Source organism: Equus quagga, chromosome 14 (assembly GCF_021613505.1).
Source record: "Equus quagga isolate Etosha38 chromosome 14, UCLA_HA_Equagga_1.0, whole genome shotgun sequence".
Lineage (NCBI taxonomy): Eukaryota > Metazoa > Chordata > Mammalia > Perissodactyla > Equidae > Equus > Equus quagga.
In genome coordinates this window covers 97,152,870-97,178,713 of record NC_060280.1, presented here as the reverse complement: position 1 = coordinate 97,178,713, position 25,844 = coordinate 97,152,870, and the positions used below count along the sequence as shown (strand labels likewise).

Here is a 25,844-nt window from a genome sequence, read left to right as displayed (position 1 = left end):
CACAGCACGGGGGTTGGGACTGAGGGCGGGGCCTGGGCCGGAGGCTGCGGAAGAGCCCGAGGGGCGGAGCCTGCGCGGGGCGGGGCCGAGTCTCCTTGGCAACACGGATCCGAGCGTGGGATTGGAGCTGGCGGCAGCGCCCAGCCCGAAGATTGCGGAAGAGGACGAGGGGCGGGGCCTGCGGGGGGCGGGGCCTAGTCTCCTTGGCAACCTGGATCTAGGCGCGGTGTTGCGGCTGGGGGGCGGGGCCAGTTACCCAGGTTGCGGTAGAGGTCGGGGGCGGAGCCTGCGTGGGGCGGGGCCGAGTCTCCTTGGCAACATAGATCCGGGCGTGGGATTGGAGGTGGCGGCGGGGCCGGTCCCCGAGGTTGCGGAAGAGAGTGAGGGGCGGGGCCTGCGCGGGGCGGGGTCGTTCCCCTCCTCTTCTCCAAAACCCATAAAGACCCCGCTGCCCTCATTCTTTCTCCCGGGTGAGGTCCCACTATTCTGTCCCCTCTGCGTCCTCACTGCTCCTGGGTCGCCGGGCGCGCCCTCACCCCCGGGCCTTTGCACTGGCTGTGCCTCCGCCGGGTGCACCGTTCCCAGACACCCGCGTGGCTCCCTTCCTCACCTCTTTCAAGTCTTCGCCCAAACGTCTCACCTGCCGAGAAGCCGTCCTCAGCAGCGCTCGTTTCCACCTGATAAGCTGTAGGGTCAGCCGCACCGCAGAAGAGATTTTGCATCTTGTTCCCGGCCGGACTCAGGCATTCCGTGAACGCGAGTGGCGCGAATGCGGACGGGAGGGCTTTTCCTGGGTCTGGGGGTCGGCTGCCCTCCGGGCCGCAGTGTGACCCACGGGGGAAGAGAGTCGGAGGCCTGCGGGCGTGGCCTTGTTTCCATGATGCTCTGGGGTGGGACAGCCTGGGGCCCTCTGGGAAGGGGAGCGCGGAGGAAACCTAACCGCCCCCCAAAATTAATAGAAACCGTGACCCAGCGCAGGCCGGGATGGCCCCTGAGTGTCAGTCCAACCGCGCGTGTATGTCTTTGTCCACCCAGCGGACATCCACTGAGCACCGGCTGCATGCCGGACCCGTGGGGGGACAGCTGGGTCAGACGCCCCCAGTCCTAGGGTCGAGCCTAGGGTGGGCCTGGCTCTGCCTGGGGAGACAGACAGGGCTTCCTAGGGAAAGGGGCCTTGGAGCCAGGGCTCTGAGGAATGAGTAGGAGTTGGTTGGAGTTGGGCTCCCTGCAGAAGGGAGCGTTGGAGCCAGGGTGTGAGGAATTAAGAATTGGAGCCTGTCTATAAAGGGTGTTGAAGGCCAAGCGGCTGCGGACGGAGAGTGGTCTGCCAACCACAGGTGGTCCCCTGCAAGGCTCAGGGGTGAGTCCAGGCCCCTCCGGCTCTGACCGCCAGAGAGCACGCGGGCCCCGTCCCTGGGAATCCAGGAAACCGCAGGTCGCTTGCCGCAGGCCTCATGCCCAGTCTCTGGCTCATTTCACGTTCAAATCCCACCAAGCCCCCCTGGCTGTGTGACCCTGGGAAGTAGCTTAACCTCTCTGAGCAGGTGGCAGAACCTGCCTGCCAGGGTTTTAGGACTGGATGAGCTGTGGAGCACTCGTTTCATTCTCTCAGGCCGGAACGTTGCATGGGGGTTGTGACGGAGCCACGATGAACGTGGTGCACTGGCAGCGTTGAGCGCCCTGAGGCTCCACGTGTTTGCCGATTTGGGTTGGAATCAGGCCTTGGGGAGCGGCCTCTGGGGCTGGAGAGAAGCCACAGCCCCTCCCGGCCGAATCCCCACAGGAGGGAACATTCCTACAGGTGTGAACATTTGCACGGGTGTGAATATTCCTACAGGTGTGAACATTCCTATAGGTGTGAATATTCCAGTGGGTGTGAATTTTCCTGTGGGAGTCAGTATTCCTACAGGAGTTAACATTCCCACAGATATGAATATTCCTGAAAGAGTGAATATTCTGATGGGTGTGAACATTCCTACAGGTGTGAACATTCCTACAGGTGTGCATGGCCTGATGGGTGTGACCATCCGACCGGTGTGAATATTTCAATGGTGTGAACATGCCTTCAGGTGTGAACATTCCTACAGGTGTGAATATCCTGATGTGTGTGAACTTTCCTTCAGGTGTGAATATTCCTTCAGGTGTGAATATTCCCTCAGGTGTGAATATTCTTGTGGGTGTGAACATTCCTACAGGTGTGAATATCCTGATGGGTTTGAACATTCCTTCAGGTGTGAATATTTCTATGGATGTGAATATTCCTACAGGTGTGAATGTTCTGATGGGTGTGAATTCCTATGGGTGTAAACATCATCACAGGTGTGAATATTCCTGCAGGTACGAATAGGCCACCATATGTTTATGCACTTTTGCTTATTTTTCTTTTATTTATATATTTTGTCTTTTTCTCTTTAGTCACACTTTTGTTTTGTATTTTGTATTTCTTTTTCTGTTTGCATGTTTTGATTCTGATTTTGCGGATATTTTGGGTTGTGTTGTTCTTTATTTTTCACTTTTTATTTCACGTATTTTTGTTTGCTCAACTCTCTGGCCGACACTTCTTGTTTTTTGTGGTTTTCTCTTCTTCCGGTTTGAGGGGCAAACACCCAGGAAGGGGCCTCGAGGCGGCCAGGCCTCCGGGTTCTGTTCAATCGGCCTTTTGTGAACCTGGCCCCTCGGGCGGCCACACCCAGACCCGGAGCCCCCGCTGCCCCGAGGCCGCTGTCCGCAAGGCGGCCACATCCTGATGGACTGAACCTGCGGGTCCGGGTCCCGGTTCCTCGCCGGCTGTGGATGCCACAGGCCGAGACCTCAGGACGGCGCCGGGCCGTGGGGACGGGGACGGCTCCATCCTCCCGACCGAGGCCTCTGAGCGTCGCTAACTGCTGTGAGGCGACTTGAACCTGCAGATGAGCTTCCGGAACAGCACACTCACTCGCGCCCAGACCCCAGATGCACCGCGGTCGTCATTCTGCCCCCGGAGCTGTGTGTGCGGGGTTTCCAGCAAAGGGGCAGCCCCCTCACCCTTTATCCCAAACACGCCCAGGTGTGTTTCCAAAGGTGGCGGCCTCGTCCCCGAGCCAGGCGCACACTCACCAAGTCGGGGGATCCGCGGCCGCAGACACGAAGCCACGGCTAGTCCACCCGAGGCCCAGGGAGGCTGCCGCTCGCCCACGGTGGCAGCTTCAAGGCTTGGCGGAGGCTGCCTCCTGGGAAAGGACGGGAGGGGGTCCCTCCACCTCCATCCTGGCAGGGACAAGACCGTCCTTTATTCACTCAATGACAACTCAGCGGGGCACTGAGCATTGCCATCACCCCAAGAATGGCCCCAGACACGTCTCCAATTTTAGCCCAGAGAGACTCATGTCAGACTCCTGATCTCCCGGATTAGAAACTAATAAATTTCTGCTATTTCCAGCAGCTCAATTTGTGGTGATTTGTCAGAGCTGCAACAGGAGATGAATACATCGAGCTCTCGTGAGTCATGTCCAGAAAGTCAGCCCCACGTCTGTCTTTCCTCGATGCCCTGCCCCAGCAGGCCATCCCTCCTGCCATTGGTCAGAGCTGGGTCACATGATTGTGTCTGAACCAATGGCCAGCAAGGAGGAGGGGCTGGCATCACTCCTCGGCCAATCAGGAGTCAGCTTGGGGCTGAGGGCGGGCCCTGCCTCTTGTTGCTAACGTGGCTGCCGATTCCTGCATGAAATTGGGTCCCTTTGCAGGGAGGGGGACCCCTGGGGGCGGTGTGGAAGAGCTGCTGTGGGAAGGGGCATGGATGGAGCAGGCCTGGACTCCGTGGGGGAGTCCAGGGGAAGCCGTGGGTGGCGTGGGAGGGCGAGGGCACAGGCGACGGGGGAGTTACAGGGCCTCCTCGATTATCAGCATCACATGCCCCATCAGAGAACCCACAGGACCTGGCTTCCCACAGCCCCAGCTCTCGGGCACTAAGCTGACATAGAGTCTGTACCAGCCATCCTTCTGGCTCGAGGAGCCAGCATCCTGGAGGCAGAGGTTGGCACATCCGGGTGCGCATGCCTCCTACAGACACTGCAGAACCCGCTGCTCTGACTCCTAGAGGCCGCACTTGAGTAAATTGTGAACGGGCTTACTGGAAGGTGGTATTGTCTGCTGCAAACGACAGACGCGCAGCTTAAACCAGCTTTATCTTATTGAGGAGGAGGAGTTCAGGCATGGCTGGATCCAGGGCCTCCAACAATAGCACAGGGAATTGCTGCTGCCCCTCTTGGCTCCGTGTCCCCTGGGGCTGGCCTCTCCCTGGCCTTGGGCAGGAGCCGCTTGCAGCTCCAGGCTCACACCCCTCCCCTCGGGCTTGGTCAGGACCTGGGTGTCAGTTTCCCCACAAAAGTCTCGGGGCCGACTCCTGGTTTGCTGACGGTCAGGTGCTTCTTATCGGCTGGCGCCCCCTCCTGGGCCATTTGGCTGGGACTGCAGCAGGTGACTCCACAAAGGCAAATCTGGTGCTGGGAGCGGGGATGCCGGCCGTGACCCAGGGGCCGGCCCTCACCACACAGTCCAGAGAGGGGAGGGCCCTGCCCCAAGGGGGCTCAGCGCGCCAGTCCTGGAGCCCTGCTCCCCTGGTTCTGACTCCAGTTCCCAGCCTGTGGGGCTTTGTGACTCCCAAGAAGTCACTTTTCTGCCTCTAGCCTCAGTTTCCCCCTCTGTGAAATGGGTGTCTGCCTCACAGCATCGAGGCGGGCAGCAAAGACTCTTCACGCTAGGCAAACACCTGCCCGCTGACTAACCAGAATCTGTGGGTGCACGTCCCGCCCTCCTGTGCCCTGGCCCTCGTGGCCTGGCTGGAATCTGCAGAACTGGGATCTGTGCCCATTTTGCAGACGAGAAAACCTGGGCACAGAGAGGTCACGCGGCCTGGCCGAGGCGGCACAGCCTGGAGTGGGCTTCCACCAGACGCCTCCTTCTCCCTCCAGGCCTCAAGGGCAGCCCCAGGGAGACCCCCACACCTTCCTGCTCCCGGTGCTCGCTCCCTGTGAGGCCAGGACGGTGTCACCGGGGCACAGGACCCCCTCTGCTGTGCCCACCGGTGTCGGCCGCCTTTGGCTGCTGTAACGAATTGCCCCAAACTCGGTGGCTTCGAACCACACGGATTGTCTCTTCCGGGTCCGGAGGTCAGAAGTCCCACGCGGGTCCCGCGGAGCTCAAGTCGAGGAATTGGCCGCATTCCTCTCCGAGGCTCCGGGGGAGCATCTGTTCCTGGCCTTTTCCAGCGGCTGGAGGCCGCCCACATTCCTTGGCCCGAGGCCCCTTCCTCCGTCTTCAAAGCCAGCCCCGCGGGGGCCGTCCTGCTCACAGCCCGCCTCTCTGACCGCAGAGGGAGAGGCCTCCGCTTTCCAGGATCCGCGGTCCCCTGGGGCCCACGGGATGATCGGGGTCCTGTCCCCAGAGGAAGGCCCTTCACTGAATCCTGCCTGCAAGTCCCCTCGCACGGGTGACAGACTCGCGGGGTCCGGGGATCAGGCCCCGGACATCTCGGGGGTCGTGTCTGGCCGACCACCCTTGAGTTGGGCTTCCCCTTTCTCGTGGCACAAACGTCCGGTGCCTTCTGTCCCCACACCCCGTCCCCCCACCGCTCAGTCGGACTCGACTGAAACGAGAAGCCGGCCTCAGTCTCCCCCGGGGCCGGGTCAGGTCCAGCGTCCCCCGTCACAGCTCTGATGGCACTGGACTGTCACCTGCGGGGTCCAGGGGACCGAGGAGCCCATGGCGGCGGGCAGGGGCTACCAGGCGTCGCGGTAGGTGTTTGAGTTGGGGGGCCGGGTAGGCAGCTGGGGTGGGAAGCGGGCTGCAGGGGGCGGGTGGAGAGGAGGGCACGGATGGGAGGGACGGGCGGGGGGGCTCCCCAGGGAGGGCCAGTGTCCTGCCCGAGGTCACCCAGGGCACGGCCTCCGGGTCGGGGAGACGGGCCAGGCTGGGGAGCAGGAGGCGTCTGGCAGCCGGCCTCGGTTTCGAACCCACGCTGGGCTGACAATGACCCTTTGATTTGCACAGCCCAGGCCGGGGTGGCGGAGCCACAGCGGGGTCAGGTCTCGGCCAAGGTCACGCTGTCCGGGCCCCAACACACCCTTGGCGAGAACATGGTATCCCGTCCCCGCCCCGTTCCCCAAGCCGGGAGCATCCTCTTGGACTGTCAGAGACCAAGGCCAGGTCACGACAGCTGGGCAGAAACGTGGCCCTTGGCTGCTGGCTGGGGGACACGGTCAGGCTGGGTGGCCAACAGTGGGGAAAGGGCTCTGGGCGTGGCGTCTGCATGGGCAGAGCTCGGAGGGGTCACGCAGTGGGGCTGCAGGGATCCTGTTTCCACACCTGGGGTAGGCGTTGGATGCTGGAAGGGGACAGGGCGAGGAGGCACAGGCACCCGGGGAGATACCCTTGTTCTCAATCTTTTTTATTTTCCCGAAAGCATTTGCCACTCTTTGAAGTTATACATTCATTTGTTTGTCTATGCATTTTGTTGTCTGTGGCCCCTACAAACCATCAGTTCGGTGATTACACGACTGGGTCTGCCTTGGTCAGTCTGGAACCCCAGCACCCCGCAATGGTCCCGGCCACCAGGAGATGGTCACTGAGAGGAACACAGAGGGGCTGCCCAGAACCAGCCAGCATGTGGAAGGAGGTGCCCAGGATAGGAGGGACCAGCTCCAAAACAGGAAGAGCGCCGGCTGAACGGAGGCCCCGGCGGACTCCGGCTTCCCAGGCCCACACCTACGTCGCCGACGTCAATCGTCGGAAGCCCGGGATTCCGGGGCGCAGAGGCTGCAAAGGCCCGGGGGTCTAGCGCGGTCTCCACGGGGCAGAGCGCTTTGCAAGTCTGGTACTATTACTGCTGTCGGCGGTGTTGTTGGGACCCTTCACGTCTCTGGGTCTCCCCCCCGCCCGCCCCCCGCAGTGCCCCATGGCCGGGTGGGTGGCCTGGGGTGGAGCAGGGAGCCAGCGGGGGCTGAGGTCCCCGGGGTGGGGGGCGTTGTAGGGACGGGAGGGGAGGCCGGGGCCCCAGATCACGCTTGGGCCACACGAGTGGCCACATCAAACCCCGGATCCGCAGGGACACCCTCCCCGCGGGTCGCCCGCCGCGGGAGACCCCGACACCCACGGTGACACCTCGGACCCAGGGTCACCACCGGGTGCCCTCCCGGGCTGCGGCCACACCCTCCCCGCTGACCCCCGGGCTGCGGGCGGGACCCCGCGCGCCCCCGGGCCGGGCCGCCCTGCGCACCGAGCCGCCCGCCCCGCCCGCCGCCCCGCCCCGCGCGCGGGCTTTATAGGAGGCGCCCGCCGCGCGCTGGGAAGTCGGTGCCGCCGCCCGTCCGCCATGCGTCCCGGGGCGCCGGGGCCGCTGTGGCCGCTGCCCTGGGGGGCCCTGGCCTGGGCCGTGGGCTTCGTGGGCTCCGTGGGCTCGGGGGACCCCGCGCCCGGTGAGTGGGGCGGCCGCGAGGGGCGGGCGGGGCGGCCACCCACGTGGGCCGGGCCGGAATGCGGCTGGGGGCGACGCCGGGGGCCGAGGGCGGGCCGGCGGCGCAGGTTGACTCCGGGAGGGCTCGGGGCTCCCCTCCCCCCCGCCCCGAAGGGCCCAGGGAGGGTCACCCGGAGGTCAGCAGAGCAGATGGACTCTCCCCCGCTGTGATTATGAAGACCGGGAGTCACAATGACCGCTCATTATTGAGTGCTTACTGTGTACCTCTTCCCTCCCTGACCCCACGCCACAGCCCAAGAGGGTGGGGACTCTTAGCAGCCTGGTTTCCAGTTGGGGAAACTGAGGCACGGGGGTCACACGGCTCTTGAGGGGCAAAGCTGGGATCCGAACCTGGACCGCTTGGGTCCTGAGGCCCCAGAGAGGCAGGGCCGGGTGGCTGGACCCAGGACCTCCCGCCACGGTCTCAGATCTTCCCCGAGGGGCCGGCTTAGGCAGCCGGGTCCCGGGCATCCCATTCCTGCCACTCCTGGGGAGACGCCAGGCAGGCAACATCCCCACTCCTGGCCTCAGTTTCCCCTTTATGAGATGGGTGCCGAGGAGCTTGGGTTCCCAGGGCTGGTCCCTGGAAGGCGCTCGCCACGGCGCCTGGGAAGCAGGGAGCCCTCAGGCCAGGGCCGCGGCCACTCCTGCCCCCCCACTCCCGGCCAGGACACCCAGGGGCCTCTGCCCCACCCCCACCCAGCAGCCCCACCCGGCTGGGCTCGCAGGGGAGCACCGAGCCCCCTCCCCGAAGGCTGCGTCCCCGGGGAGACGGTGAGCTCATGCGAGGGGAATGTTCCCAAGTTGGAGTGAGTAAGAGGCGGGCCAGGCGAGGGGGGGGCCTGCCAGGCGAGGGGGCTCCACGTGCCCTCGGGCCCTGTCTAGACAGAGGGCAGAGGCGGGAGAGGCGGCTCCGGGGCCCACTGACCCTGACACGTCCAGCACCGGGCGCTCGACGGGTGGGCAGAAAGCCAGGCCCGGGCTTGGGGGCCTGGACCCAGCGGGGGAGCTTCCTGGGATGGGACGGGTGGGGGCTGGCGGTGGAGCGGGGTGGGGTGGAGCACAGCAGGCAAGGACCCCAAGAGGGTCTGGAGCCCGGGCGGGGACGCCTGTGCAGTTCCCTGCCTGTCCTTCCCAGCTTGGGGGCAGGCCATCCGCTCTGCAATTACTGAGCGCCGACTGTATGCATCCCCTCGGGCCGGGAGCTGGGTGCCAGGAGGGGAACGGGAGGGTGGCCCCTGCAGGAACTGCCCGCCTCCTCCACAGGTGGTGTTTGCTGGCTCCAGCAGGGCCGGGAGGCCACCTGCAGCCTGGTTCTGAAGACCGACGTCAGCCAGGCTGAGTGCTGCGCCTCTGGCAACATCGACACCGCCTGGTCCAACTTCACCCACCCGGGGAACAAGATCAGCCTCCTGGGCTTCCTGGGCCTTGTCCACTGCCTGCCCTGCAAAGGTGAGACCCTGGGCACAGTCGCTGCGGTCAAAGGTGGGGCGGCTGAGAGTGAGCTCCCCGTCTTGGGGGGTATGCAAGAGGAGGCGGAGGCTGCCAGGAGGGGATCCCAGCCTTAGAGGGGGAGCTGGGGGGGGGGGGTTCCCAGGCCTCAGCCTCCCTCCGTTGAGGATTCAGGAAGCAGCTCTGAGGACTCCGAGCCTGGTTTCCAGCCTGCGGGTCTTTGCTCAGGCCCAGCCCCCCACCCGGAAGGACAGCAGGCTCACTCCCAGCTCCTGGGAAGGTGGATTTTCCTGCTTGGCCATCCTGGCCTGTGACCCCAGGCTCCACGTTCCCCAACGTCTTTATCTGCCCTCCACCCGCAGATTCGGGAGGGGGCTCTGAACAAACTTGTGCCTTCTGGACCGTGCGCTGAGCAATGCTGCCTGCTCCCTCGGGCTAGGAGCTCTTCGAAGGCAGGACGAAGGACGGAATAAGCCCAGACACATTCTCTGTCCTGGAGAAAGGGTTTGGGACCCTCCCGGGCCCCTGTGGTCAGGGCTGAACGTGCAGGGGCTCCGAAGGGGCGTGAGAGCCCGGGTGCTGGGGGATGACTACGAGTTTGCCAGCTGGAGAAGGTGCCGGGGCGCATCAGCAGGGACGAGGCCCAGGCTCAGGCCCCGGTGGGTGGGGTCAGGGCGGAGGCCCGAGCGGGGACTGCAGACCCGAAGGCCAAGCTGAGGAGCCTGGCTGGCCGCGGGGACGTGATTGCTCCCAGATCCGCCTGGCTGGGTGGTCCCGAACTCACTGCCACGTGCCCTGGCTCCGTCCAGAACCCCCTCCGGCTTCTGGGAGGAGGACGGACCTCAGACAGCGCCTGGCCTGGGCATGAGATGATCCAGGACACCCCCCCTCCCCACCTCATCTGGCCTTGGGGGAGGGAACCCAGCCCCCCCACTTCCGTTCCCGCTCGCGTGAAGCCACCCAGGCGGGCGCAGCGGTTCCAGATGTGCGCGTGGGCGGGCAGCGTGGGAGGTGCCCAGGTGCGACCCACATGCCCTGGCGGGGGGCAGCGTGGAGGGGGGTGCGGGTCCTCTTCTTAGGAGCATCCGCTCATTTTATGCGGGGAGGTGGGTTCCCACATCGGCCCCACTTTACACGCGTGGAAACTGAGGCTGGAGCGCGCATGCGAGCTCAGAGTCCGCCCTGCAGATCCACAAACTACAGAGCTGGGCGGGGGGGGGGGGGGGGGGGGGGGGGGGGGGGGGGGGGGGGGTCCTTCCGGGGTCTGGCCTGGAGTTCTCATGCTGAGGTGCACCTGGCTCTCCTCCCCTCACGGCTGAGACGGGCCTCAGTTTCCCCCTTTTGTAAACTAGTGACAAAGCAGCGTCCTCTCGTGGGGGCGGCCGGAAGGGCCTGCCAGGCGGGGAGCGGCCATTAGTGGGGTCTGACTTGCATTTCCGAAGGTCCCTGGGCTGCAAAGGGGACGGGCGCCCCAAAGAGAGGCTTTCCCTGGCCAGACCTGTTTCCCTACCTGAGAAATGGGGCTGCAGGGAGGGGGTGACCCCCAGAACAGAGGGCTCGGGCTGGGGGGGACCCCTCCCTAGGAAGTGAGCCCGGGCCGGGCGCCGACGCCTCTCCGGGAGGTTCTGGCAGGCACGGGAACAGACACTGCCCGTCCTCCCCAGACCCGCGCCTGCACGGGGCGGAGCCCCCCTCCCGCGGGCTGACGCAGCCGGGCCCCCGCCAGCCTTCCCAGAAACGCGCGTAAATCAGGGAACAGACGTCAGCCCGAGGGGGTGGCCCAGCGGCGGGGCGACGGCGGGGCTGGGGGCCGGACGCCCGATCCCGGGCCCCGGATTCCGGCGACCCCTCCCGCCCACGCCGAGCCGCGCCTGCAGGCGGAGGCCCCAGCCCCAGGCCAGCCCGAACCCCGGTGCAGGGGGCCCGGGCGGCATCTCGCCCCCAACGGACCCCGCCCGCAGACCCGACCCAGTCCCCTCCCCGTGCGCCCCACCGGCCCGGACTCCGGTCCGCAGGGCAGGGGCGGGGGCGCGCGGCTCCGAGGACCCCCGGCCCCAGCCTCGGCCCGCGCCCCCGCCCACGCGCGCGTCTCGTGTCCGCAGATTCGTGCGACGGCGTGGAGTGCGGCCCGGGCAAGGCGTGCCGCATGCTGGGCGGCCGCCCGCGCTGCGAGTGCGCGCCCGACTGCGCGGGGCTCCCGGCGCGCCTGCAGGTCTGTGGCTCGGACGGCGCCACCTACCGCGACGAGTGCGAGCTGCGCGCCGCGCGCTGCCGCGGCCACCCGGACCTGCGCGTCATGTACCGGGGCCGCTGCCGGAGTACGTGGGGGCGGGGCCTGCGGGGGGGCGGGGCCACCGGGCGGGCGCGTCCTGTGCCGGGGCCGCTGCCGCAGTACGTGGGGGCGGGGCCTGCGGGGGCGGGGCCTGCTGGAGGGCGGGGCCACCGGGCGGGCGCGTCCTGTATCGCTGCCGCAGTACGTGGGGGAGGGGCCTGAGGGTGGAACCCGGGTGTGGGCCGGCTGGCGATCGGGGCGGAGCTTGCGGGTGGGACCCGGATGGGGGCGGGTCCCTTTGCAGGGGCGGGGCTTGGTGTGGAGCCGGTGTGGGCGGGGCTCGTGGCTTGGGAGGGCTTGAGACAGGGCGTGAAGGTGGAGCCGGGTTGGGCGGGGCTCGCGGCTGGGGCGGGGCCTTGGGGCGGGGCTTGGGGGGGGGGGCCTGATGTGGGGGGGGGGGGGGGCCCGAGACTGGGGCGGGGTCTTTGGGCGGGGCTTGAGGGTGGAGCCAGTTTGGGCGGGCCTCCGGCGGGGGGCGTGGCTGTGGGCGGGGCTTCAGGGTGCAGCGCAGTGCAGCGGGGCTCTCAGCTGGGGCAGCCCTTGAGGGTGGAGCCGGTGTGGGCGGGGCTCCTTTGTGGGGGCGGGGCCTTGGGCAGGGCTTGGTGGTGGGGCTTGAGGATGAAGCCGGTGTGGGCGGGGCTCACTGAGGCGGGGCTTGAGGGTGGAGCCAGGCGGGGGCGGGGCTTGGGGCGAGACTTGAGGGTGGAGCCTGTTGTGGGCGGGGCTACTTGCCAGGGCGGGGCTTTTAGGGTGACGCCGGTGTGGGCGGGGCTCTTCGCAGGGGCGGGGCCTTGGGCGGGGCTTGGGGGCGAAGCCGGTGTGGGCGTGGCTCCTGGCGGGGCGGGGGCGGGGCTGGGGGCGGGGCTGGACTGGCCCGCGCCCTGACCGCCGCCGCCCGCAGAGTCGTGCGCGCACGTGGTGTGCCTGCGGCCGCAGTCCTGCGTGGTGGACCAGACGGGCAGCGCACACTGCGTGGTGTGCCGCGCGGCGCCCTGCCCGACGCCCTCCAGCCCCGGCCAGGAGCTCTGCGGCAACAACAACATCACCTACATGTCCTCGTGCCACCTCCGCCAGGCCACCTGCTTCCTGGGCCGCTCCATCGGCGTGCGCCACCCGGGAAGCTGCACAGGTGCGACGCGGGGCGGGGACAGCGGTGGGGGCCAGACCCCGGCCCCTTTCCGCGCCCCCATCTCTCCCTTCGTGCCTCCCCGTCTGCAGGCACCGCAGAGCCGGCAGAGGCTGAGTCGAAGGAGAAGGAGGAAGAGGAGGAAGAGGATGAGGAGGAGGAAGAGGAGAACTTCGTGTGAGCCTGCGGGGCGGCCTGGGCCTGGCGTTCAAGGCCTCCCCGTTTTATTTATTGCTGCAGCAGAGTCTAATTTATGTCCCCCGGAGACTCCCCAGAGCCTGGACCGGGACTATCTGGGGAGCCCCAGAGCCCCGCGACGATGTCTTGGAAGGGCTGGGGGAAGGAGCCCTGGGAGCAGGGCTGCGGGGTGAGGCCTCCACCCCAGCCACCCTGCTGCCTGGGAGGACCCCGCGCTTCTGCTCCCTCGGGGGTAGCTCTTCATTATCGTGGCCCCCGGGAGGGCTGGGGATTCCCTGCCAGCAGTTAGTCAAGAGGGACCCCAGCCTTTTAGAACACAGACGGGGGGGTGAGGAGGCAGCCCGCAGCCTGGCATGTTTAGACGAGTCTCAGAACGTGCCAGACCCCAGACGGGCCAAGGAAGTGACCGCTGCCCTCTACCAGCCCAGGAACTCCAGGGCCTGCCCTCCCGCTGCGTCCGTTTCTCTGGTACCTCTTGAAACACCAGCTTGTCCCCTGGGGCGGGGGGACGATATCTGTGCGTCCTGGTCCGGGCCTCAGGGTGCAGCGGCCAGCCTTGGCCCAGAACAGGGCACCACGTCCAACGGTGCCCAATCCGCTTAGGTGGCGACCCCGTGCGCCCGCAAGCTGCTGCTCACCCACTGGCTTGGGGTGGGGTGTAGACCCGAGGCCCACTGCACCCCTGGGGCCTGCTGGCCCATCTACAGGGGAGGTCCAGACCCAGGACCCCTTGGTCCCACGTGGGCCACCCTGGTCCCGGCTGGACCCTCCTCGCCCGACAGCCCGGCTCAGGGGTCTCAACACCAGCCAGATGCCGGCCTTGGGCCGATTCCTTTCATTCCGTCTGGGCTGTCGCTCAACGTCACCTCCCGGTCCGTGCGTGCAGACCAGAGGCTCAGACCAGACGTGGGGGGTCTAGCTCCCCGAGTTTGGGGCGAGGAGCTAGGGGGCAGTTGTGGTTTCCGTCTCCCAGCCCCCAGGAAGTGCCTTATTTGTGACACCCAGAAAAGTGCCCTTGAGGAGGAGGTGGGCTCACTCAAGCCCCCCGACAAGGCACCTCCCCCACCCTGGGGTCCTCACCAAAGAAATAAAGACTCAGAAGCCACCTGGGGCGCCCAGGCCTCCTCTGCCCCATCTCTGTGCCGCCCACTTTGGTCGGGGTTACTAGCCTGGGGCCGGGGTGCTCTTAGGGTGGTCAGTGGGGGACTCCGGAGGTGTCTGGGGGAGACACATGGGTGTTTGTCTTTGGGGCAGCCGCCTCCTGGCTCTGGGCCTTGGTGTCCACCTCCGGGCAGCGGGCAGCAGCCAGGGAGAGAAAGGAGGCCTCCAGGGGGCAGGGGAGGGAAGGGGGTTGGAGATGGCTGCGGGCAGCCCCAAGAAGCCGTGTGGGTCAGAGTCTCGACAGGGAGGCGTGGCCTGGAAGGGGTGGGGGTGCAATTATAGCAATAACACGATAGGTGATGATACTGCAGCAGGCACACCAGGGGGCACCCACCCGGCCCTCGCTCCGGGCCCGGGCACCCTCCCTTCCAGGCAATTTTCAGAGAGCGAGGAGCTCGGCCCCCTTGAGACCATGCCCTGTCACAGCCGCGGTTCTGTCCATACACGGGTGTGGTTAGTGGCGAGTGGAGGAACAGCATCCGGCCAGGGGCACAGCAGGTGCAAAGGCCGGGAGGCCGTCCTGATATGGCTGTGGGTGAGGGTGGTGAATCCAGAGGGGTCAGCAGAGGAGGGTGGAGGGGGGCCCGGGGCCTGCAGCCCACTACCAAGTGAGGAAGCTGAGCCAGTGGCTGGAGGTCACCGGGGAGGGAGTGGTAGAGCGGGACCCTCGGCCACACTGGCACCAAGGAGAAGCCAGAAGGAAGGTGGGCGGGCCCTGGGAGCAGATGACCCCGTCTGGCTAGTCAGTTAACATTTTATTAGGTTATTTTGTCCCTTTCTGTTTGGAAGTGATGTCCCCCCACCCCACACACACCAGGCCTCAGGGGTTTGCGGGCCCCGTGGCGTCCCTGCGTGGGCCGCAGAACTTTCCAGGGTCGAGCCGATCTGCATCGTTCTCTGTCCCCCATGTGTATCCGGCGTGGTTCAGGCAGCTCCTGCGGGGACCCCAGGGGGGCTGGGCTGGGGGCCATGCGGGCGCTGCCGAACCACGTCCCAGATCCAACTCACGAAGGCGGACACCTGCGTGTACACGTCGGGGGTCTTGGGGTCGCCACACCAGAGGCCCGAGAAGGAGACGAGGCCGTGGGCCCGGTTCCGGCACACCAGGGGCCCCCCGGAGTCCGCCTGGGGGTGGAGGGGAAGGCGAGGTCGGGGGTCCCTCTCGGAGCCTCACTTTCCCGGAAGGAGCTTGTTGTGTGCATCCAACCAGGACCCTCCCTGCCTTGGGACCTTCCACGGCCCCCTGGTGCCCTTGCGGCAGAGACTGAACTGCTCATCTCAGCCTCCGAGGCCCTGAGGATCCAGCCCCCACCCACCTGTCTGCCCTCCTCTCCCCCTCACCCACCTGTTTCCAGCCACACCAGCATCCTCGCTGTTGCTGGGTGAAACCAAGCTCCCTCCAGCCTCTAGTCTGCATATTCCTGAGACCTGTCACTGCCCCTGCTGGATGTGGCTCGTATAGATACACACGGCTGCAGCGCTGTGTGCAGTGTGCGACCTGCACAGCTGTCCACGGCGGGTCTGTGACCGGTCTCTCTGCCTCGCATGCCTTCTCTCAGATCTTTGCAAGGCTCCTTCAGGCCTCAGCTCTGAGGTGCTCTCCTTTAAGAGGCCTCCCTGAATACTCACCCTAAGCTTCCTGCTGTCTCCCCTCCTCCCCTCCCTGGTCCTATCACCCTAATTACCATCTGAAATCGACTCTGAGCCTAGGAAGGGGCAACTTCACAGATGGAGACAGTGGGGTCCAGAGAAGCGATGTGACTGTTTCAAGGCCACACACCTGTGCTCTGAACCACTGAACTCTCTTGCCTGGAACAAGAGACCCTTCAGGCTCAGTTTCTCCCTCAGCACCAGGGCCGGGGTTGCCAGTAGTCTATACGAGGTTTTAGGAGCGGGAGTTCTTCTCTTGACATGTTACTTTACCCTACTGGACACCACTTAGAAATACACAAAGCTGTAGCTCTTTGTGCAGTGCACGACCTGCACAGCCGTACACGGCAGCCCTGTGACCCTAGGCAGCTCCCTGCCCTTCCAGGGCCTCAGATGAGGCCCATCTGGTCAAAAGCAAGCTGGGACTTGGTTCCAGAGGCTCTGCCCGGTTCTGCCTCTCTCTGTGGGCCTCAGTTTCCCCACACGGTAAGCAGGTGGGGCGAAGAGTGAGGACCTTACCGAGCAGAAGCCGCGCCTCTGGCTGTCCTCACTGTGGGTGCAGAGCATGGCCGGCTTTAGCAGGCCCGTCCAGGAGCGGTTGCAGGCGTCCAGACCCAGCACACGGACCTCGGCCTCCATCAGCCCAGGGGGCTGGTCTTCAAAGTCAGACACAGAGCCCCAGCCAGCCACACGGCACAGCGTCCCGGCCCTGGGTGGCCTGGCGCCGCTTCGCGGCAGCTTCAGCAGCCCCACGGCAGGACCCAGGACAGCAGAGCTGTTCAGCTGTGGGGAGATCGCCGAGTTTAGCCCCGCCCACAATGCCCACCATGGCTCCTGCCTCGGTTTCCCCGTCTGTAGTACGGGATGGAGCAGTGAGCCCCAGGCTTCGGGGCTCCACAGATGAGTAATGTCCACACTCGCTGGCCCATCCATTTCACTGAGAACACGGCGCCCGGACCCCTCCTGTCCCAGGGGACCCGGTTCCGTCGTGTCTGTTGTGACCTTCTGCCACATTTTGGGGGGCAGGTTTGGGATGCTCTCCCTTTAAGACGGAGGCCCCGGGGGGGCCTGGAATTGAACCCGGGGCACCCGGGTGGGAGCTGCGGGGGTGGGCGGCCCCCTAAGCAGGACGGGGATGCGTGGGGTCCCCACAGCCACCGGGAGGAGCCGCTTCCCGCCCGCCCAGGGAAGGCCGAGGGCGCAGACATGGGGTCTTTAATGGGGGGTCAGGGTCTCATCATTCCCTCCGTCCACACGAACGTTGAGCGCCTGCTGTGTGCCGCTGACCCATGACCTGAGGTCGGGGGGGCAGCCGCGCACGGTGGTGAAGAGGCGAGTGAGCGGGTGGGGGCTGCGTGGACACGGGAAAGTGGACCAGGGCAAGGGGCTGGGGGACGGGCTCCGCGGGGGTCGGTCGGCCTCGGGTGGGGGTGAGGGGGCCACCCTGGGGGTGACGGGGACAGGCCGGGCCTGCGTCCCGCGCCCCCGCCCCGCTCACCCGCAGCAGGCAGATGTCGTTGGCGTGGGTCGCGGGCTGGTAGTCGGGGTGACTGACGACGGCCGAGACGCCCAGCACCTGCTGCGTGGGCTCCGCGACGCGCAGGGCGTGCGCCCCCAGCACCACCAGGTCCGCGCGGGGGTCTCTGCGGGGGGAGGGACCGCGTGAGGCCCGCCGTCCTGGCCTCGGTTTCCCCATCTGCGAAACGGGGGCAGCGGTGCATTCCGTCCTCACGCCAGCACCGCGAGGGCTCGTGGGGGTGGCCGTCCCACCTTGGGCTGCAGTGTTGGCTCGGACGGTCGTGATGCTGATTCTGATAATGATCGTGGAAATATCCTCCCGGAGAATAAAGCGCTCACTGGGGTGGTTTAACTCCAGTGACCTCAACATCCGCCTTTGCGGTCACAACCACGTCCTTGGGGTCAACGTGCCGTTGTGACACCTCCTGTTGTCACCGCCGCCCCGGCGAGCCCGCCCCCCCGCAACGCCCCAGCCAGGGGTGGGGTCCCCGGCCTGGAATGTGGCCCCGCCCTCGGGGGGGGTGGCCGCGGGTGGGGGGCTCACCTGTCCCTGAAGCAGTGGGCGGCCGAGACCACCCAGCGGGCGCGGAGCAGGAAGCCCCCGCAGAAGTGCTCGCCCTTGAAGCGCACGGACGCCATGTACGGCCGGGAGTGGGGGGTCACCTGGTGGCCGCCGATGATCCGGGCCCCCCAGGAGCCTGCGGGCGGGGCGGGGGCCGCGTCAGGGCCGGGCGGGAGGAGGGCGGGCGGGGCAGCTGATGGGGTCGGGGTCAGGCTGGGGGGGAGAAGGAGGCAGACACGGAAGGAGACAGAGAGACGCAGACAGAGAGAGACACAGAGATACAGAGACAGAGAGACAGAGAGAGACAGAGACAGAGACAGGCAAGGCCTTCGAGAGCTGGGGGCCCGAGTGGGGTCGGGGGGCTCCTGGGGGTCCTCACCTGGGGGCCTCGTGAGCAGCGTCAGGACAGCGGCCACGGTCAGCAGCAGGCGGCCCCGGCCCCCCGCCCCGCACCCCATGGCTGTCGGGCTGGCGGCTCCCTGGAGGACTCTGCCAGCCGCGGCCCCACCCTCGCCCAACGGCCGGGAAGGGGGCCCGGCTGCAGCCTGTGGTCAGAGGCCCCACCTCCGCCGGAGCCGGTGCTTCTGGGAGCCCGGTGACCGCCCGCCTCGACCATTGGCCACGATCGCGATTGCACAGGCGGCCAGGAAATGGGTGGGGGGAGGCTCTCGGGGCCGCCTGCCCGGGCAAACCTGCGCTCTGCCAGGCCGTGTGACCCCAGAGGTCATTGACCCTCTCTGTGCCTCAGTTTACCCAGCATCAGCCCGGGGACCGTGTGCAGGGAGCTGCCCGCAGGACCCAGTACATGGTTGACGTGCGTGGTGCCCGCGGCCGCCTCTCGGGGGTCGTGGTGCCGGCTGTCCAGCCGAATGGGGTCCAGCCCCAGCCCTGCCTGTCGCTGACTGGAACCTCAGTTTCCCCATCTGCAACCCCAGCACCGATCTCAGGGCTGTGAGGACGATGAGAAGGGCCGGCCCCTGGAGCCCCTGTGATTATTGCTGCATTTATGGAGCACGTACTGTATACCAGCCCAGGCAGGAGCTGGAGATAGAGCGTGACGGTGACAAAGGCCCCCCACGGTGCTGATTCTGTGGGGCTGGGGGTGCGGAGCCGGCGATCTGGGCTCAGGCCCTGGTGCCCCGGGAGCCCAGAGACCGACCGGGTGGGTCTCTCAGGGCCGCAAACGAGGGGCCAAGATGCTCCAGGGTGCTGGGGAGCCATGGGAGGCAGCAGAGCAGGGGGATGGCAGCTGCGGTGAGCCAGGGGGACACACAGTCGGAGGCGCGGTGCCGCCTGGAGAGCCTTTATTGAGGGGGAGACCCCGCCTGCCCGTCAGTAGTGCTGCAGCACGTCCCTGATCCAGGACACGTAGGCGGACACGTGGGTGTAGACGTCCGGGAAGTGGGGGCTCCCACACACCATGGAGGAGAAGGACACCACGCCCTGCAGCTGGCCGCGGCAGAAGAGGGGGCCGCCTGAGTCGCCCTGTGGACAGAGGGTGGCAGGGCGTCGTGGGTGGGGGAACTGAGGCACAGCGGGCAGCCCCCATGTGTCATTTCCACCCAAGGGATGGGGCTACAGGGCGCCCGGCTCACCGCGCACACGCCTCGGCGCTCCCTGGTGCCCGTGGAGGCGCAGAGCATGTCCTGCGTGAGGGCGCCTCTCCAGGACGCGTTGCAGGTGTCCCGGGGCTGGACGACCACAGTGGCCTCCAGCAGCGCGGCCGAGGGGTCGTCGTGGCCCGTGGTCTCGCCCCAGCCCATCACGTGGCACTGTGACCCTGGGCGTAGATAGCGGTTCCGGCCAGGCAGGGGCGTGGGGCGAACGGAGGAAGTGCGGCGGGCCGAGGTGTGGAGCTGGAGGTGGGGAGAGGCAGAGACAGAGGTGGAGAGACAGAGAGACAGGGACGGGGCGGGGGACAGGGAGAGAAATGATGATGGTAGTGGTGGTGATGATGGTGGTGGTGATAGTGATGATGGTGGTGATGATGGTGGTGATGGTGGTGATGGTGGTGGTGATGGTGATGATGGTGATGATGGTGGTGATGGTGATGATGGTGATGATGGTGGTGATGGTGATGATGGTGATGATGGTGGTGATGATGGTCGTGATGGCGGTAACGGTGGTGATGGTGGTGATGATGGTCGTGATGGTGGTGATGATGGTGGTGATGGTCGTGATGATGGTGGTGGTGGTGGTGATGGCGGTGATGATGGTGGTGATGATGATGGTGATGGTGGTGATCATGATGGTGAGGACACCTCCCCATGCTCTCGGCCTTGTCCTGGGTCCCTCCCCCTAGGTGAGGCTGCCCCTCCTGGCCCCGCCTGCCCGGCCACCTTGAGCAGCTGAATGTCATGGATGTCCTGCTGGGCGTTGTAGAGCGAGTAGGGCACAGCCCGCGTGATGTTGAAGACCTGCTGGGTGGGCTCCGGCGTGTTCAGGTTGTGGGCCCCCAGGACCACCCGGAAGTCGCTGAGGTTCCTGCCTCAGGAGGGACGGGGACAGGGCACTGAAACCGGAGCACGCCAGACCTGTAGCCCACCCACCCCCCGGGGCAGCCCCAGCCACTCACCAGGCCACCTCGCAGTGCGCGGCAGTCAGCACCCAGCGAGGCCGCACCAGCACGGTGCCGCAGATGTGCTTCTCGTCCAGCTGCAGAGATGCCATGTAGGGTCGTGAGTGGGGCGCCACTTCACGGCCCCCCACGATGCTGCCTCGCAGGGTCCCTGTGGGGCAAAGCCGGGTGAGGGGCCTGCGGTTTTAACCCCAGACGCTGCCCGTCCCCACACGTACCTGGGACTTCCAGTGGCCGTGAGTGTCCTGCAAGTACCGCCACAAACACCGTGACTTAAAATAACACACACTTGTCACCTCACATCCTGGGGTCGGGAGTCCGACGGGGTCCCACGGGGCTAAACCCAGGTGAGGCCAGGGCGGGTCCTCACGGAGGCCCCAGGGGAGGAGCGTGTCCCGCCTCCTCCAGCTTCCAGAGGCGCCGCGTCCTGTGCTCGGGGCCCCTTCCTCCGTCCGCACGGCCAGCAGTGCAGCGTCCCCATCTCTGCCTCTGACCCTCCCGCCTCCCTCTGCTCAGGACCCTGGGCTGACCCTGGGCCCCGGAAATCCCGGGTCACCCCCATCCCAGGGGCCTCGACTTAACCCGTCTGCAGAGTCCCCTCTGCCCTGTGAGGTGACAACGTCCACAGGGCCCGGGACCAGGACGGGGGACGTTTCTGGGGCCGCATTTAGCCGACCACAGTTCCCTGTGAATTAGGTCACTGTGTCGTCATCATCCCCACTTTACAGACGGGGAAACTGAGGCACAGAGCCTCAAAGCGACAGGGTTGGGGCGGCACCAGCTGGCGTGGAGGGAACGGGCCTGTGTGTGGTATCTGGACTTCAGCCCAGGGAGGCCCGCTGGTCGGATCGTAAGTGATTGTCATTCGGCGTGACTGTGTCTGTGACAACGTGGCAGCCACAGGAAGCCGACGTGGCCCTGAGGACACCGAGGAAAATGCAAACCACGGGGTTGGTGGGAAAGTCGTCCCTGGGGTCTCGGCTGGGGCCGGACACCGTGTGGCCACTCGGAGCCCAGTCGCAGCTCATAGTGGACAGTCCCCGGGAGACTCTGCTGGCTCCTGTCCACTCTGGGTCTCTGGGACCGTCCTGTCACGACCGTGTCCCCAGCCACATACCCTGAATGTTGGTATGAGGACTACGTGAAGCTGCAGAGACAGCCGAGGATGGCAGCAGTGTTTCTGTCCCCAAGTTACTGATGGGGAAACCGAGGTGCAGAGAGGTTAAATGCCTTGGTCAAGGTCACACAGCGAGGGAGCAATGGGGCCAGAGATGCAGCCTCGGGACGGGTCTGGTTGCCTCCACCAGGGGCCGATTCTACCCACAGCCAGTGCACTTCCTTCCCATCTGAGAAGCAGTTTCAAAACAAAAAAACCGTCCTTCGAGGTCCCAAATAACCAAGCTGCCCACAGTGGAGCTTTGCAGGGAGGAGGGACCGGGTGGGGGTCAGTGATCCTACTTCCCCAGCTGAGGCCCAGAGAAGGGAGCCTGGCTTGTCCAGACCCTGGGACTCCTGGACTGCACCCTCAAGGGTCCTTTCCACGGGAGATGTGGGTGTCATCCTCGTCCTTGGGTCCCAGTCAGAGCAGACTCAACAACAACGACAATGATGATGATGATAACCATAGCTCCCTTTACTAAACACTTTTGTTATTGATTTGTTGGAGCTCTTTACATATTGAGGACATGAACTCATGGTCACATGAATTTCTTTTCCTGAGCAGCTATCAAGTGCAGAGGACACAGCCCCCCAGGGAGTGGGTTTGGCTCCTGACAATCTGCAATGGGACCCAATGCTGGCCCAGCCACAGCTGGACAGCTCCATCAGACCCCAAATGGTCTCTGTCCCCCTTACCTGCAAAAGCTGGGGATCCCAGGGCCAGTGTGCAGGCCAGGAGGACGGCAGGGGCGGCAGCTCCGGGCATGCTGCTCCGTGCAGGGCCCGACCTGGCTGGGTTATGAAGCTGGGGGCGCCCTTCCCTCTGGGATAAGCTCCCTCTTGCATCCGGCGCATCCTTCCCAGCCTCTTCGGGGGCTTGTGTAATGCGAGGTAACGGCACCAACGGTTCCCGGGGGGCTGGCCGTGGGGGGGGGGGGGAGCCAGGACCGCGTGGGTGTCGGGAAGGGGTGGGCCTGTCCCAGCCCCTCCAAGAAATGGTCAGTTCTGGCTCCCGTGAGGTTCTGACATAAATAAGAGTAACGAATAACGACTCTCATCGTTATTGATGCTCACCTCCTCGACCCTCCCCCTCCGCACAAGGGCTGCTGACGTCCCCGCCTGACAGAGGGAGAAGCTGAGGCACAGAGAGGCCCGGTGACCTTCCTGGGGTCACACAGCTTGGGAGAGACGCTGAGCCTCTTACTGCCTCACCAGATGCTTGTGGAGCGACCCTGCGAGTGAGGCCCTGAGGCCCATGACAGACAGTGGCTCCCAGAACCTGCATGCAGTCGGTGCTCATCACTCAGCCTGAGCCGGGTATGCAGCTGGCGCTCAGCATGTGCACAGCCCCTGCCCGCAGCCCAGAGCAGCAGGGGAGGTTCAAGCAGTGTGGGAGGTTGGGGGGGGGGGTCAGGAGACCCTGAAAATTTAGGAAAAACTCAAAATCTTCCCAGAAAACCCCCCAGATTCAGTGTCGGAGGCCCAGGCACCCCACTTTGTGCCTCAGTTTCCTCATCTGCGACGGGGTCGGTGGTGACACGGCCGCCCATTGCAGACTCTCTCTGAGACCAGCGTCGGGGGCCTGAGAGGACTGAGAAAGGGACGGGTGCGTGTGAGTGCCTCGCACGTGGGGAGCCCCGAGCAAGCCCATCGCACCGATGGGTAAACCGAGGCCAGTGGGCCAGAGCCTCATGGCCCCTCCCGCCTCCTCCACCCTGACAGACTCCAGGATTTCCGCCCGGGGACGATAACAGGGGGAAGTGGCTTGGCTGCTGCTGGGGTCCCTGGAGCAGCCCCCACGGCTCTGAGCCTCACTGTCCCCCTCTGGGGGTGCGGGCGCCCCGGCAGGGCCTGTTTGCTCATCTGTGTGCAGGATGCTAGCGGGAGATGTGAAGTCATTCATCCCGAAAGCGCGTATTGAGCACCTGCTGTATGCAGCTGCTGTCCTGGGGCCACGGCAGCGGGGACGACAGACGAGTCGCTGACCCGGTGGAGCGGCAGCCAGAGACGCCACGGTGAGCAGACGGCGTCGTCCGCCAGGAGAACCGAGTGGGGAGAGAGCGACCGGCCTCGAAAGGGGGAGAGTGAAGGGGGCGGACTCAGAACAGGGCGGGAGGAGGCCCAGCAGCGTGGGACGCGGGGCGGGCATCCTGGAGGAGGCGCGGCGGGTGTCACAGGAGGCGCGTGGGCCGCGCAGGGCGGGCGGATCCCGCGGGGGAAAGAGAGTGAGGCCGAGGGCCGGGGTGGGGGCCACAGGCCTGAGCTGGGCTGGTGGGAGGTCGGGGGGCCCCTGACTCAGGGACGCAGAGCCCAGAGTGAGAGCCCCCTGGAGCCCGAGGGCCCCGCAGGGTGTCGGGGCAGCCGCAGCTGCGAGGTGGGCCGGGCCTGGGCTGGGGCCGGGGGCGTCCAGGGTGAGCAGAGGCTGCGAGGAGGCGGGAGGAGAAGGGGGGTCGTCATGGAAACGGTGGGAGCCTGTGGTCCAGGAAGGGGGCGGGGCCGGGGGCGGGGAGCAGAGAGGAGGGGCCGGGGTGGCGTGGCCGCCCCTCGGGGAGCGAGGGGTCAGCTGAAGCCCACCTCACGTCAGAGTCCGTCCCACCTCCCGCCTCGGCCCCCCGGCTGTTCCCGCCACCGCCGTCTCTGCCTCACCCAATTCCGCAGCTCACATGGCGCCACCTCCAGGCTGGTCCCCTGGAAACAGCTGCCCACACGCCTGAGTCTGGGGTGTGGATGCCGGCGTGCCCGTGTGGGGTCTTGAGGGCCGCGGAGAAGACTCTGGCTTTTGACCTGAGGGAGGCAGGTGCCCTGGGGAGCTTAGGGCTGGGAAAGGACGTGGATGGTTTATGGGGACGGGGAGAGAGGTCCCCACACCCTCCTCCCCTCCCTCCTATTTTTAGTTCTTTTTTTTTTTTTTTTGCTGAGGAAGACTGGCCCTGAGCTAACATCTGTGCCCATCTTCCTCTGTTTTATATGTGGGATGCTGCCTCAACGTGGCCTGATGAGTAGGGCTAGGTCCGTGCTCAGGATGGGAACCTGCAAACCCTGGAACGCCGAAGTGGGGCGCACGAACTCAACCACTGTGACACCGGGCTGGCCTCCCTCCTATTTTTCAACAAAATGCATCCACCGTCCTTCAAACCTCGAATCATTCGTTCGGTAAACAAGAAACACCATGTCTCCCAGCCTAGGGCTCCTGCATCCCTGGTACCGTCGGGGCCAGGCACACAGCAGGTGCTCAATAAGTGTTTTTGGCCTGAATGGGCTCAAAGGCCAAGGGGCAGGGATGAAAGTGCCCACAGCTCACTTTTGCTGAGCACCTGGTGCGGGGTCAGCGGCAAACCTCGGCCCACAGGTCGGACCCGGCCCACAGCCCGTTTTGTAAATAAAGTTTTATTGGCACACGGCCACCCGACGTTCACGCGTTGCCTCCGGCTGCTCTCGAGCCGCAGTGTCAGAGCCGAGTCCTTGCGACAGAGGCCGTCTGGCCCGCAATGCCGAAAATATTTACTCTCTGGCCCTCGACAGAAAAAGTTTGCCAAACCCTGAGGCAGCACATGCCGGGCCCTCCTCCAAGCCCTCTGTGTCGATTCACCCGTTAACCCTGGGAGCAGCCCTGGGAGGGTGGGGAAGTGAGGCCCAGAGAGGTTAAGAAACAGATGCGGAGGCACACAGCACGGGTGGGGCTGAGCTGGGACTGGAACCCGGGGCCCCTGGTGTTTCTTGGGTCTTTTTCCTTCTTCCACCTGCTGTGTCTTCCTCCAGAGCTCGGCCAAGGCCGTTTGCCCTACACACACGCCCTTATCCAGCACGTGCTGAGAACCATTTTAGGAGAAAATGAAGAGGTTTTGGACAAATCTCCTTCTCCCACCCCCGACCCCTCGACCCCAGGGAGTGAGTGTGTTGGGGGCCAGGGGGCAGAGTTCCTGGAAGAACCGGGAGTCAGGGCCGCAGTCGATGTGTTGATGGGGACGGGTCCCGCCTCGCGCCCCGCCGCGGGGTCCACACGGGGACCCAGGCAGCATGAGGGACTCAGACAGCCCACGAGGAGTCGAGGGGCCGGCAGGGGACCTCGCTGCCTCCTCCGCTCCCCCCAGGCTCCCGTCCAGGCTTCCCCCCCGCCACAGGCCGGGCCTGGCCCCCAACTCCAACCTGGGTGTCCAGTTGCCCACCGACGTCCCCCGTTGTCGCTGCCCCCAACGCCATCCACGTCAGCGTGTCCTTCCAGGCACTCAGGCTGGAGACGGGGACCCCGGGGCCTGTCACCCCACATCCCGTCTGCTGGCAATCTGGTCGGCTCCCCCGTGATGGATCCAGAATCCACCTGTCTCTCAACCTGGTCCAGCTTCAGCCACGTCCAGGGGGTCCCAGGGCAGCCTCTTCCGGCCCCCACCCTCCCGGTTTAATGCAGTCCCCACCTGGCGGCCCAGAGGCCCTCGCCAAGACAACCGGGTCGGCCCCTGTCTGGCTCTAAGCTGTGCTGTGGCTCCCCAGTGCCCTGGCCACGGAGCCCGGGGTCCCCCGCTCCCTCCGGCCCTCGTGCGCCCAGGAGCATCAGCGGCTGCCGTGTCGTCCTCCATCCCGCTGGGGCCTGGCCGGTCCCCCACCCGGACGCTCTTCTCCGGG

General features: G+C 65.8%; 4 protein-coding genes across 10 annotated transcripts in view; 1 reads left to right on the top strand and 3 right to left on the bottom strand.

Moving 5' to 3' along the window:
- The window catches only part of RNF126 (ring finger protein 126), a 14,423-nt gene extending 13,701 nt beyond the window's left edge, over positions 1-722 (bottom strand). The window contains exon 1 of the mRNA XM_046638339.1: positions 641-722. Coding sequence (XP_046494295.1) covers positions 641-722 — 82 coding nt within the window. The remainder of the gene's footprint in view (positions 1-640) is intronic.
- Positions 723-7,302: 6,580 nt separating this feature from the next.
- On the top strand, positions 7,303-13,702 carry FSTL3 (follistatin like 3). The gene is made up of 5 exons (XM_046637907.1): positions 7,303-7,451; positions 8,756-8,941; positions 11,044-11,259; positions 12,175-12,402; positions 12,492-13,702. The coding sequence occupies exons 1-5, from the start codon at positions 7,349-7,351 to the stop codon at positions 12,578-12,580; spliced, it is 822 nt and encodes a 273-aa protein (XP_046493863.1). The 5' UTR covers positions 7,303-7,348; the 3' UTR covers positions 12,581-13,702.
- Positions 13,703-13,844: 142 nt separating this feature from the next.
- On the bottom strand, positions 13,845-18,461 carry LOC124225308 (serine protease 57-like). Of its 2 annotated transcripts, XM_046637906.1 has the most exons (5): positions 17,868-18,461; positions 17,471-17,624; positions 16,907-17,051; positions 15,928-16,191; positions 13,845-14,883 (listed from the first exon to the last, which is right to left on the bottom strand). In XM_046637906.1, the coding sequence occupies exons 1-5, from the start codon at positions 17,944-17,946 to the stop codon at positions 14,683-14,685; spliced, it is 843 nt and encodes a 280-aa protein (XP_046493862.1). In that variant the 5' UTR covers positions 17,947-18,461; the 3' UTR covers positions 13,845-14,682. The 2 variants fall into 2 exon arrangements, with proteins under 2 accessions (XP_046493862.1, XP_046493860.1); XM_046637904.1 differs by lacking the exons at positions 17,471-17,624; positions 17,868-18,461 and having other exon boundaries at positions 16,907-17,452.
- Positions 18,462-18,685: 224 nt separating this feature from the next.
- Positions 18,686-25,501, bottom strand: LOC124225306 (serine protease 57-like). 6 transcript variants are annotated; one of them, XM_046637901.1, is made up of 10 exons: positions 25,371-25,498; positions 23,888-24,041; positions 22,720-23,293; positions 22,299-22,359; positions 21,921-22,142; positions 20,285-20,311; positions 20,064-20,217; positions 19,828-19,972; positions 19,084-19,344; positions 18,686-18,973 (listed from the first exon to the last, which is right to left on the bottom strand). In XM_046637901.1, exons 1-10 carry the CDS (start codon positions 25,489-25,491, stop codon positions 18,821-18,823), a joined length of 1,872 nt encoding a protein of 623 aa, XP_046493857.1. In that variant the 5' UTR covers positions 25,492-25,498; the 3' UTR covers positions 18,686-18,820. The 6 variants fall into 6 exon arrangements, with proteins under 6 accessions (XP_046493857.1, XP_046493856.1, XP_046493854.1 ...); XM_046637900.1 differs by lacking the exon at positions 22,299-22,359 and having other exon boundaries at positions 21,921-22,246; positions 22,715-23,293; positions 23,888-24,008; positions 25,371-25,501; XM_046637898.1 differs by lacking the exon at positions 22,299-22,359 and having other exon boundaries at positions 21,921-22,246; positions 22,715-23,293.
- Between the last annotated feature and the right edge of the window lie 343 nt (positions 25,502-25,844).